At 43.4% G+C, this 12,688-nt stretch overlaps 1 protein-coding gene across 15 annotated transcripts in view; it reads right to left on the reverse strand.

Annotated features, from left to right (window-relative positions):
* unc13bb (unc-13 homolog Bb (C. elegans)) overlaps positions 1-12,688 on the reverse strand; it is a 45,545-nt gene that overhangs the window by 12,243 nt on the left and 20,614 nt on the right. For 11 of the 15 annotated variants that reach the window (XR_006841322.1, XM_046370011.1, XM_046370019.1 and 8 more), the window contains 13 exons: positions 11,319-11,434; positions 11,018-11,181; positions 10,056-10,206; positions 9,861-9,929; positions 9,674-9,763; positions 9,342-9,479; positions 8,350-8,480; positions 8,183-8,268; positions 4,627-4,662; positions 4,065-4,106; positions 3,079-3,205; positions 2,889-2,985; positions 2,659-2,802 (listed from right to left, as the gene is read on the reverse strand). Coding sequence is in view for 14 of the 15 variants with exons in the window: in XM_046370011.1 (XP_046225967.1) it covers positions 2,659-2,802; positions 2,889-2,985; positions 3,079-3,205; positions 4,065-4,106; positions 4,627-4,662; positions 8,183-8,268; positions 8,350-8,480; positions 9,342-9,479; positions 9,674-9,763; positions 9,861-9,929; positions 10,056-10,206; positions 11,018-11,181; positions 11,319-11,434 (1,391 nt within the window). In the remaining variant the exon portion in view is untranslated. The remainder of the gene's footprint in view (positions 1-2,658; positions 2,803-2,888; positions 2,986-3,078; positions 3,206-4,064; positions 4,107-4,626; positions 4,663-8,182; positions 8,269-8,349; positions 8,481-9,341; positions 9,480-9,673; positions 9,764-9,860; positions 9,930-10,055; positions 10,207-11,017; positions 11,182-11,318; positions 11,435-12,688) is intronic. The other 4 variants (XM_046370022.1, XM_046370021.1, XM_046370020.1 and 1 more) reach the window with 1 other exon arrangement.

The raw sequence follows: 12,688 nt of genomic DNA on the forward strand, positions 1-12,688 counted from the left end.
CCCAGAAAGCTACCATTCATGCTACCACTCACCAGCTCTGCGAGTTTATGTCAATATATACAGTGCCTTGGGAAAGTATTCGGCCCCCTTCAACTTTGCGACCTTTTGCCACATTTCAGACTTCAAACATAAAGATATAAAACTGTATTTTTTGTGAAGCATCAACAACAAGTGGGACACAATCATGAAGTGGAACGACATTTATTGGATATTTCAAACTTTTTTAACAGATCAAAAACTGAAAAATTGGGCGTGCAAAATTATTCAGCCCCTTTACTTTCAGTGCAGCAAACTCTCTCCAGAAGTTCAGTGAGGATCTCTGAACAATCCAATGTTGACCTAAATGACTAATGATGATAAGCCTCCGTATAAATGCACCTGCACTGTGATAGTCTCAGAGGTCCGTTAAAAGCGCAGAGAGCATCATTAAGAACAAGGAACACACCAGGCAGGTCCGAGATACTGTTGTGAAGAAGTTCAAAGCCGGATTTGGATATAAAAAGATTTCCCAAGCTTTAAACATCCCAAGGAGCACTGTGCAAGCGATAATATTGAAATGGAAGGAGTATCAGACCACTGCAAATCTACCAAGACCTGGCCGTCCCTCTAAACTTTCAGCTCATACAAGGAGAAGACTGATCAGAGATGCAGCCAAGAGGCCCATGATCACTCTGGATGAACTGCAAAGATCTACAGCTGAGGTGGGAGACTCTGTCCATAGGACAACAATCAGTCGTATATTGCACAAATCTGGCCTTTATGGAAGAGTGGCAAGAAGAAAGCCATTTCTTAAAGACATCCATAAAAAGTGTCGTTTAAAGTTTGCCACAAGCCACCTGGGAGACACACCAAACATGTGGAAGAAGGTGCTCTGGTCAGATGTTGCCAAAAAGTTCAATTTTGGTTTCAATGCAAAACGTTATGTTTGGCGTAAAAGCAACACAGCTCATCACCCTGAACACACCATCCCCACTGTCAAACATGGTGGTGGCAGCATCATGGTTTGGGCCTGCTTTTCTTCAGCGGGGACAGGGAAGATGGTTAAAATTGATGGGAAGATGGATGGAGCCAAATACAGGACCATTCTGGAAGAAAACCTGATGGAGTCTGCAAAAGACCTGAGACTGGGACGGAGATTTGTCTTCCAACAAGAAAATGATCCAAAACATGAAGCAAAATCTACAATGGAATGGTTCAAAAATAAACATATCCAGGTGTTAGAATGGCCAAGTCAAAGTCCAGACCTGAATCCAATCGAGAATCTGTGGAAAGAACTGAACTGCTGTTCACAAATGCTCTCCATCCAACCTCACTGAGCTCGAGCTGTTTTGCAAGGAGGAATGGGAAAAATGTCAGTCTCTCGATGTGCAAAACTGATAGAAACATAACCCAAGCGACTTACAGCTGTAATCGCAGCAAAAGGTGGCGCTACAAAGTATTAACTTAAGGGGGCTGAATCATTTTGCACGCCCAATTTTTCAGTTTTTGATTTGTTAAAAAAGTTTGAAATATCCAATAAATTATTGTGTCCCACTTGTTGTTGATTCTTCACAAAAAAATACAGTTCTATATCTTTATGTTTGAAGCCTGAAATGTGGCAAAAGGTCGCAAAGTTCAAGGGGGCCAAATACTTTCGCAAGGCACTGTATGTTTGTTACTCACCAAATATGCAACAATTGTAATTTACTGCAGTTATGCCCGGTACATACTTCCAGAATAGGTGTATATGAAAATGTACAAGCAAATGTATTGTTTTTGACCAGAAAAGGCACTGCTAGGGTTTCAATCATTTTCCTGGTTTCCCCCCAAATCCCAGTTGGAAGGTCCCGGAATCAGGAGGGAATGAGCCACGACATGCTGAATCCTCCAATAAAGATTTCTGGAAAACCAGGGAGTTTATTGAAAGTACACACAATTTTGCAACCCTCGTGATGCCTCTTCTGGTCAAAAACATTTTTTTTATTTAGACCTATTTTGGAAGTACAATACATACCAGGTGTAACGGCAGTAAACTACATTAGATGCAGGCACATTTGGTGAGTAACAAACATATTTTGACATAACTCTTGCAGAGCTGGTGAATGGTAGCTTTCTGGTCAGAGATCATCATATTCATCCTATCCTTTGCCAAGACACTGGATCAGTAGGTAGCATACCTGCACTGTATGTACAAGCTCTTGGCTAGAGCGCACACTGTGTGCCAAGTAATGAGTGGGCACATTCGCAATAGAAACACAACAAATTCATGAACAAAATCATTCGAGTTGAAAATGTGGTGGAAGCCCATTTAACTTGTATTTTTTTATTTGGTACATGGAAATGTAACCACACGTTATTCTTATGTGCACTAAGTCATCACGCACAGCCTTTACCCGCAACAAGTCAATTTGATGGAAACACATCTCGGTGGGAAAATGTGCATATATTTTTTTTAATGCCGATTTTTTTAGATTCACATTCAAATGTGTTGCCAATTGGATGGAAACCTAGCTATTGTTTGAAAAACATTTCAAGCCAAAAGTAGAACTCAAGCATGACTCAGGGAGAGGTTCCCTAAAATCAATCTCACAGATGGTGGAGATATGAGATAACAATCTATCCCAACAGGCATTTGTCAACAGGTCAGACAGGTAGCTAGGACAACGAGGGTAAGGTTACCTTGGCGAATCGTCGGCTGTAGTGGGCCATGACCTTTGGGTCAGGACAGTCCAGTTTCTTGATGATCTCAAAGCTCTGGTTGAGCTGGGTGAAGACGTCCACCACCGAGCAAGAGAAGAGAGCATGCTCAGATGTCTGCTGGAACTGGTGGGAAAAGGGGATGAGACAATTGTAACTATATCGTTTATAGTGAAGAGCTGACAAAGATTGGTTATTTTCCCGTTACTCACTCCATCTTTCTTGTCTCTCTCCAGAGCTCCATGCATGAACTCCATGGAAACACTTTCATTCTCGTCCAGCCACTGCAGCACAAACTGTAAGAACCACCTGCACATGGGAAAGATTGGCGTAAGGGGTAAAATAGAGTGAACCTATCTTTATACACATTTCTTAAGTTAAAACAAGTCACGGTTAACTCACGATGGGTAGTCGGGTACAACCCCTTTGAAGTTTGGCAGGTCCTTCACATACTCATTGTACAGCCACTTGACCTTGAAGTGCAGGTTCATGTAGTCGGCACTCTTACACAGCCGGTGCTTTTCATGCTCTGTGGAGACAAACACACCAGAAAGTCAGTGAGTGTCTCTCTGAGGGTGTGTTTCTTTTTGTGCGTATCATTGTGTACAAGTGTGCATAAATATGCACTTATGTATGAGTGTCTGAGTCATAATATTACTGTAAGAGAAGTATGGATATTTAGGGCACAGAACAGGTAGGATTCAGTAAGCTTGGAGGTAGAAGAGTGAAGAGCAGCCAGCCACCCCCAGCGGGCTGTACAGCCACAGCCAGGTGACATGAGGGCTCTCAACTGGGCTTTGAAGTGGGCTTACTGCAGGCTGAGTGTGTGATGGGCAGCTCCACTCCCCTTGTGCCCCTGGGCACGGTGATTAACACACACAAAACATTGAGAGACATCTATCATTGGTAGAGTGTGAAAATGAGTTTCATGAGGACAGAGGAAAGTTAGAGATGTACAATCCACCTCTGGGGAGAGGAGGTAACAGATGGGGTCCTGGGAGACATGAGCAGCGTTCACACCCAGCACATCTACTCCCTGCTTCTGTCACCCTCTCGCTCTGCACCGCATGAAGCTCTACTGTATCTCACATCCCCAGAACTCCTCCATCCTCCTCTCTCTCCATACTCAACTTCAGTGTAGCTTGCTCCACATTCTCCCTCCCTAGTAATCCCACTCAGCCCTCCGCCTTGCCCTCGTCGGAGTAAGTAAAACATCGTCAGAAACTGTCCGACCACAGAGAAACAGCCTTCCCTATAGGATTACCTTTGCATCTCTGTTGTGAATGACAGTTTTCACTGGAAACACAGATCTAACTATGTTTATATGTTGGGGGTTCTGGGAGGAGAGCAAGACAAGAGGAGTGATGGGGTGGGGTTGATGCTCTTACCAGCATAAAATGTCTGCCCACGAAGGTGGAATTCAGATGGGGCTAGAACACAGAGGAATGAGCACGGACCGAAGGAACGAAATGAAAGACAACAAGGCAACAAAATAGAAAGAAATAGATCAAGATAGAAGTGGAAAGGAAGATTGAATGGAGACTAGCTCCGGTAGTAATAAAATTATATTCAACACTAAAATACATTATATAAACTAGGTGGTTCCAGCCCTGATAGCTGATCGGCTGACAGCCATAGTATATCAGGCTGTACACCAGGGGTATGACACCACGTTTCCTTTTACTGCTCTAATAAAGTTGGTAACCAGTTAATAATTGCAATAAGGCACCTCGGGGGTTTGTTGTATATGGCCAATATACCACGGCTAACGGCTGTATCCAGAACAGTACCTAAGAACAGCCCTTAGCTGTGGTATATTGGCCATATACTGTACCACACCCCCTCAGGCGTTATTGCGGAAATATCGAACAGCTAACAGAATACTGGCACATCTTGTATAATAGCATAAGAAGAAGGTCTTATCATTTACAGTACAGTATGCAGTCTTACCCTGAAGCCACTGGTAATGATCAACGTTATCCATTACTGAAAGAAAGACATGGTAGAAAAGACACACACAATGCTGAGACAGAGACGGAGCCACAGACAGGGGGTGGAGAAGACAGACTGGAGAGATGTCCTTTTCCTTCTACTGTTACTTAGTACCTATAGTACACTCCACATGAACAGTTGAAGTCAGAAGTTTGCATAAACCTTAGACAAATACATTTAAACTCAGTTTTTTACAATTCCTGACATTTAACCGTAGTAAAAATTATCTGTCTTAGGTCAGTTAGGATTACCACATTATTTTATGAACGTGAAATGTCAGAATAATAGTATAGAGAATGATTTACTTCAGCTTTTAATTATTTCATCACCTCCCCAGTGGGTCAGATGTTTACATACACTCAATTAGTATTTGGTACCATTGCCTTTAAATTGTTGAACTTGGGTCAAACAGTTTGGGTAGCCTTCGACAAGCTTCCAACAATCAGTTGGTTGAATTTTGACCCATTCCTCCTGACAGAGCTGGTGTAACGGAGTCAAGTTTGTTGGCCTCCTTGCTCGCACATGCTTTTTCAGTTCTGCCCACAAATTCTCTCTGTGATTGAGGTCAGGGCTTTGAGATGGCCACTCCAATACCTTGACTTTATTGACCTTAAGCCATTTTGACAACTTTGGAAGTATGCTTGGGGTCATTGTCCATTTGTAAGACCCATTTGCAACCAAGCTTTAACTTCCTGACTGATGTCTTGAGATGTTGCTTCAATATATCCACGTAATTTTCCTTCTCGTGATGCCATCTATTTTGTGAAGTACACCAGTCCCTCCTGCAGCAAAGCACCCCCACAACATGATGCTGCCACCCCCGTGCTTCACGGTTGGGATGGTGTTCTTCGGCTTGCAAGCCTCCCCCTTTTTCCTCCAAACATAACAATGGTCATTATGGCCAAACATTTCCATTTTAATTTCATCAGACCAGAGGACATCTCTCCAAAAAATACAATCTTTGTCCCCATGTGCATTTGCAAACTGTAGTCTGGCTTTCTTTATGCCGGTTTTGGAGCAGTGGCTTCTTCCCTGCTGACCTGCCTTTCAGGTTATGTTGATATAGGACTCGTTTTACTGTGGATATAGATACTTTGTACCCGTTTCCTCCAGCATCTACACAAGGTCCTTTGCAGTAGTTCTGGGATTGATTTGTACTTTTCGCACCAAAGTACATTCATCTCTAGGAGACAGAACGAGTCTCCCTCCTGAGCGGTATGACGGCTACGTGGTTCCATGGTGTTTATACTTGCGTACTATTGTTTGTACAAATGAATGTGGTACCTTCAGGCTTTTGGAAATTGCTCCCAAGGATGAACCAGACTTGTGGAAGTCTACAATTTATTTTTTTCTGATGTCTTTGCTGATTTCTTAAGATTTTCCCATGATTTCAAGCAGAAGCACTGAGTTTGAAGGTAGGTCTTGAAATACAGTGGGGCAAAACGTATTTAGTCAGCCACCAATTGAGCAAGTTCTCCCACTTAAAAAGATGAGGCCTGTAATTTTCATCATAGGTACACTTCAACTATGACAGACTAAATGAGAAAAAAATCCAGAAAATCACATTGTAGGATTTTTAATGAATTTATTTGCAAATTATGGTGGAAAATAAGTATTTGGTCACCTACAAACAAGCAAGATTTCTGGCTCTCACAGACCTGTAACAACTTCTTTAAGAGGCTCTTCTATCCTCCACTCATTACCTGTATTAATGGCACCTGTTTGAACTTGTTATCAGTATAAAAGACACTTGTCCACAACCTCAAACAGTCACACTCCAAACTCCACTATGGCCAAGACCAAAGAGCTGTCAAAGGACACCAGAAACAAAATTGTAGACCTGCACCAGGCTGGGAAGACTGAATCTGCATTAGGTAAGCAGCTTGGTTTGAAGAAATCAACTGTGGGAGCAATTATTAGGAAATGGAAGACATAGAAGACCACTGATAATCTCCCTCGATCTGGGGCTCCACGCAAGATCTCACCCCGTGGGGTCAAAATGATCACAAGAACAGTGAGCAAAAATCCCAGAACCAAACGGGGGGACCTAGTGAATGACCTGCAGAGAGCTGGGACCAAAGTAACAAAGCCTACCGTCAGTAACACACTACGCCGCCAGGGACTCAAATCCTGCAGTGCCAGATGTGTCCCCCTGCTTAAGCCAGTACATGTCCAGGCCCATCTGAAGTTTCCCAGAGAGCATTTGGATGATCCAGAAGAAGATAGGGAGAATGTCATATGATCAGATGAAACCAAAATATAACTTTTTGGTAAAAACTCAACTTGGTCGTGTTTGGAGGACACACCATACCTACTGTGAAGCATGGGGGTGGAAACATCATGCTTTGGGGTTGTTTTTCTGCAAAGGGATCAGTACGACTGATCAGTGTAAAGGAAAGAATGAATGGGGCCATGTATCATGAGATTTTAAGTGAAAACCTCCTTCCATCAGCAAGGGCATTGAAGATGAAATGTGGCTGGGTCTTTCAGCATGACAATGATCCCAAACACACCGCCCGGGCAACGAAGGAGTGGCTTAGTAAGAAGCATTTCAAGGTCCTGGAGTGGCCGAGCCAGTCTCCAGATCTCAACCCCATAGAAAATCTTTGGAGGGAGTTCGTGTCCGTGTTGCCCAGCAACAGCCCCAAAACATCACTGCTCTAGAGGAGATCTGCATGGAGGAATGGGCCAAAATACCAGCATCAGTGTGTGAAAACCTTGTGAAGACTTACAGAAAACATTTGACCTCTGTCATTGCCAACAAAGTGTATATAACAAAGTATTGAGATAAACTTTTGTTATTGACCAAATACTTATTTTCCACCATAATTTGCAAATAAATTCATTAAAAATCCTACAATGTGATTTTCTGGATTTTTTTTCTCATTTTGTCTGTCATAGTTGAAGGGTACCTATGATGAAAATTACATGCCTCTCATTTTTTTTTAAGTGGGAGAACTTGCAATTGGTGGCTGACTAAATACTTTTTTCCCCCACTGTACATCCACAGGTACACCTCCAATTGACTCAAATGATGTCAATTACCCTATTAGAAGTTTCTAAAGCCATGACATTTTCTGTAATTTTCCAAGCTTTTTAAAGGCACAGTCAACTTAGTGTATGTGAACTTCTGACCCACTAGAATTGTGATCGTGACTTTTATGTGAAATAATCTGTCTGTAAACAATTGTTGGGAAAATGACTTGTGTCAGGCACAAAGTAGATGTCCTAACCAACTTGCCAAAACTATAGTTTGTTAACAAGAATTTGGGGAGTGGTTGAAAAACAAGTTTTAATGACTCCAACCTAAGTGTATGTACATTTCTGACTTCAACTGTCTAGTCTGGGGCTTATTCTTTCGCCATATAGTCACAACTAACACAAACGCACTCAGACAAAAGGCCAGATAGGGCCATTAAGACTGGGAATATGGTATTAGTGGTTGAGGAGCTTGAACCCAAATTGACGCAGACTGGACACGTGTCTGCTCGGCTCCTGATCGGTGGGGACTCACCCTCCATGGCATACTTCATGTCCTGGGAGAACAGCGCCCACATGACTTCAGCACACACCTTCCCCACATTCAGCTCCTGAGGGAACCTGGAGGAGAGATGGTAGAGAGTATCATTACATACTGGAAATATTACAGGAGTACATAAATGAGTGTGTGTGGATACTAACTGGTTGAGCACGGGTGTGTAGGAGTTCCTGTCCTCCTCTATGATGGAGACTATAAGGGTGATCAGTTTGGGCCAGAAGTCCAGGTTCTTGATGCTGGGGCCTTGCTCCTCCAAGGGAAGATCCTCTTTGTGCTGGACCAGAACACAACCACACTCCCAGTCAGACAAAACACTGAATGTAACACTGCTGGATTAAAGTGATATCCCGTGACATATTCATATGAAAAGGGTGTTGAATCAAAAACAAATTTTGACCAACAGGCAAAATGATATGTTAATTGTATAGATACTCCTCTGAGAAAACCAATGATCCAAACTTTATGTCTCTATCATAATCCCTTCAAATGTTGATGTCGTTTTTACCCTTGTAGGATGGTTAAAATTAGGGTGACAAAATAAATGGAGACCAGAGGGAAAAAAGTGGTCATAAATCAGGAAAACAGCATCACGTCAGCTAGGGGATATACTGTGCAAGATTTAAGGTTAACTGACAGGCTCACTGTTGAACTCGCCATCTTTCTTTTCGAATCCGGAGGACATAAAACAATAGGGAGGTAAGATAAATACTGATTTTGAGACATGACATAGTATTTTAATATACGCTGTTCATATTCATGCGAAGTCCCTGTTCTTTTCTTTTTGATTATTGCGACACTCGGTAACAACTTGGAAGACAAAACGTCAATTCCTCAAAAGTGTCGGCGATAAAGCTGCACCACTGTCAACTGAGCTTGGTGCTCATTATGGGATGTACTAGGTTATGACATCTGACTTTATGATGTCATGTTAATGATATGGTAGATAAAGACCCCACTGAATGATTCAGAACATGAATTATACTTGCCTTGGTAAAATGTATTTTCTAACATAATGAAGTGAAATGTCATCACCAAAGGGCATTTTCAACCACTCTGGGTAGAATATGAATATCCTGCATTAATTCTGTTAGTGTAAATGGCAGTGAGTTGAACTAAGATCGACTGTGTGACTCACTGTGTCCAGCAGCTGGTACTGGCGGCTGTACAGCTCCTGGCAGTTGTTGAAGATGTAGTCGTAGGTGGAGTTGAGGCAGGCCTTAACACAGTCCCTCACCACCTGACTGGCTCTAGGGGGACTCTGCAGTTCCTGGACCTGAACACCAGAGGGAGATGATGAGCGTTACAGAGAACACTTACATAGCACAATAAAGAGTGATATTTCGTAATGATTTACAGTCATAGCACCAGTACCCATTGAGAGTAAGAAAAACTAAAACACATCAAAGGCAGGAGTAGAGAAAATGTTTCTTCACAGAGAGTCTTTGTAGCCCAGCCCTTTGCCTATACCTTCATCCTGAAGAAGGTGATGCTGGTCAGTAGGTCCACAGTGGACTTCAGGTCCTGGAGACGATCCTTACTGCTGGCAGGAAAGTTGTTCTGAGGGAGAATAATTGGGGACCATTCCATGAGGAAAAACAGAGATAGAGGGGGAAGGTGCATATTTAGAGGTCAATGTTAAAACTTCTCAATTTACCCTATATGTGGAGAGGTCAATGCGCAAGGAGTTGTGGAGTTGATCCAATAGCTTGACAAAGCGCTCTTTCTGTTGGAGGGAAGAGAGAATTAAGGTGAAAATCATTCAGAGAAAGACAACCTGTGGTATATGACAACTACAAGGTAGATGGTGTTATTGGGGTTGGGAGAGAAAGCGGTGTGGGACCATACGAACCCCGAAGTTGGAGGCGGCGAAGCGGTCAGAGGCGGAGACGTTGGTGGAGGCGGTGGTGTGGGCGTAGAAGGCATTGATGTTGGCCAGCAGGGTGCTCATCACTGCCGGAACGCCAGGACACATGTACTTAGAGGACAGGCAGGCGAAGTGCCTAAACACACCAGGAGAGGGCACTGTCACGGAGGGCTCAAAGACAGCAGCTCAATGCTGGTTGATTCTACCATTTAAAAGTTTCATTACGTCTCTTGTTCACATACCATCATTATCACAATGTAATGTTCAGGTCGAAATGCTAAGGACATGTTTATGTAATTTGACCCAATTTATACCACACAGACATCTTTCATTATTGGGCAAAATAATATACAGTAGCAGTGGATTTCAGGGATGTAATAGGATTTACAACACACTGCACAAGAGCAGGCCTATGTTTAGCTAGCTAGCACTCTCTCTGGGGTCAGGTTTTCACCCAATGATCCCTCACTATGTGGGATGACTGTCTCATTTATCCCATCAGGCCCGTGCCCCATTACGTCTGAGGGATGGCCACCTGAGTGTGTTTTGTGTAAATGATGGAGCCAGTTAACAGGCATCTGTACGGAAAATGGCACCTCATGGAGACAAAGCCATTTTTAGACCATTTATAATCTACTTTCCTTCATTTGGGGCCACCAGGAAATAACAACAGCACCAAATGGCTATTTCATATTAGAGAAAAGGGGGAGAAGGACAGAGAGTGAGACGGAGAGAGCACAAGAGAGAGAAGATAAATAACAGAGATAAGAGACGAGAGAGTGAGAGAATAAGAGAAAGAGAAGAAACAGAACGAGAGAAGAGGGAACAAGAGAAAGAGAGCAGACAAAAGAGGGAACAAGAGAAAGAGAGCGAACAAAAGAGAGATTGAACAGAGCGTGTGATAGCAAGAGAAAGTTAGAGTAGGTCGTCAGATTCCTCTGACTCACGTCATTGCCTGGTAGATTGACTCGATCCCGTATCGCATGGCAAACTCATCCACTATCTCCTGGGCCACCTCGTCAAAGTACACCTTCCAGGCATCGTCTCCTTTGGCATCTGGGATCCTCACCACCCCCTGGCCCAGAATGTCCGTTGAGTGGTGGAAGAGGTTCTGGAAGGCAGACAGCCACAATGTCCGTATGATACAGAGACCCACAAGAAGCTGTGTTTCAGAGCTGGTTTAGGACTAGTTTCAATTATGGTTTCTGCAGTAATCTTACGAACAAAGAGATTTACTGAGTGTTGTACCTCGTGTAGACAGGTGTACTGGACGTGATAGGGAGCCACTTTCTCCTCTCCCTTGATCTCCACACTTATGTGGAGACGAATAGCGCCGGACACGGCCGACTTGTCGGTCCTCTTCTCTGTAACAGACACACACAAGTCAGTGAGTCAAATAATATAATCTAGATCTGTCACATTGACCAGGTCTGCTAATCAAATGGCAATTACAGACTATTACTATCAATGGGTCTACAGTGGCTCCACTACAAGGCCATTCAGTGGGTGCTATACTACTAGCATTACTACAGTTAGTACTGAGGACAAGGGCTCAGGGTTGTATGGATTTGTCCTTGTTCTTCCGGCTGAGGACACTTCAGCTGGTCTTATTCTGGAAGTGGCGTGTTCGGCAGCTCATCCCCGGCCATTTCCCCTGACAGCCACATTATCAGGGTAATTCGTACGTGTCGTCTAAGCGGCCGCGATACGACTGGAGTGTGCTACATATTAATCAAGGAGGAGATCTCCCCTAAGAGGATGGAGGAGATGAAAGAGAGAGTGGCTTTGCGTATGATTTCACAGCTCTTTAGTGTTGTATCGAACACAGTCAATGAGTAACATCAGCTAAATGTATATTTCACAGTCTAGGGAAAGTGTACAGACGTATCCCCTTGTCATAGAGCTAACACACTAAGCAACCACTTTAACATTCAAGAAGTGCTGTTCCTTTGAAGGCCTTTTCAGTATCATGGTGGAGTCGTTTTCAAAAAGTCATGATTAAACAGGCAAAGAAAGAGGCCTGCAGCTTCAGAATGGCACAGTTAATCACATACCCATGCACGCAAACAAACACACCACATCAGTAACTCATGCTGGGTCTCTCATCTGCAGGGATAGGAAGTCCATGACAGACAGTGAGGCATCCCTAAAAACGTTGACTATCATTAAGAGGAGGAAGAAAAAAAGGAAAGCCAAGGGCGATGAAACAATTCACTTTTGGAAAGTGTTTAAAGCTAGAAGAACATTGAAGAGCTTTTTCAACACCCCACCCTCCTCCTGAGTCCCATTCCAAAAGGGAGAGTGTAAAAGCTAGAAAACAGAGGAAGAAAGAAACCATGTGGACAAAGGAAGACAGAAAGGGGCAGAAGAGGAAGCACAAATGAGAGTAAGCCTAGGGGAAAGTAAAGACCATGGTGGTGACAGCCAATGTTTTCATCCAGGGCAAGTAGGAGCCTTAGGGCCACTCCTCGCCTGTGCAATTGGGCAAGACAAATGGTATTGCTGGCCAAGGGAGACGTGGGTAATGAGGTACAAGCACAACACAGACTGGACTAGAGAAGAGGGCTACAATGTAGATCAGAGCTGGTGACATATGAGAGGCAGATACACTAGGGTGC

This window comes from Oncorhynchus gorbuscha, linkage group LG11 (assembly GCF_021184085.1).
Source record: "Oncorhynchus gorbuscha isolate QuinsamMale2020 ecotype Even-year linkage group LG11, OgorEven_v1.0, whole genome shotgun sequence".
NCBI classification, from domain to species: domain Eukaryota; kingdom Metazoa; phylum Chordata; class Actinopteri; order Salmoniformes; family Salmonidae; genus Oncorhynchus; species Oncorhynchus gorbuscha.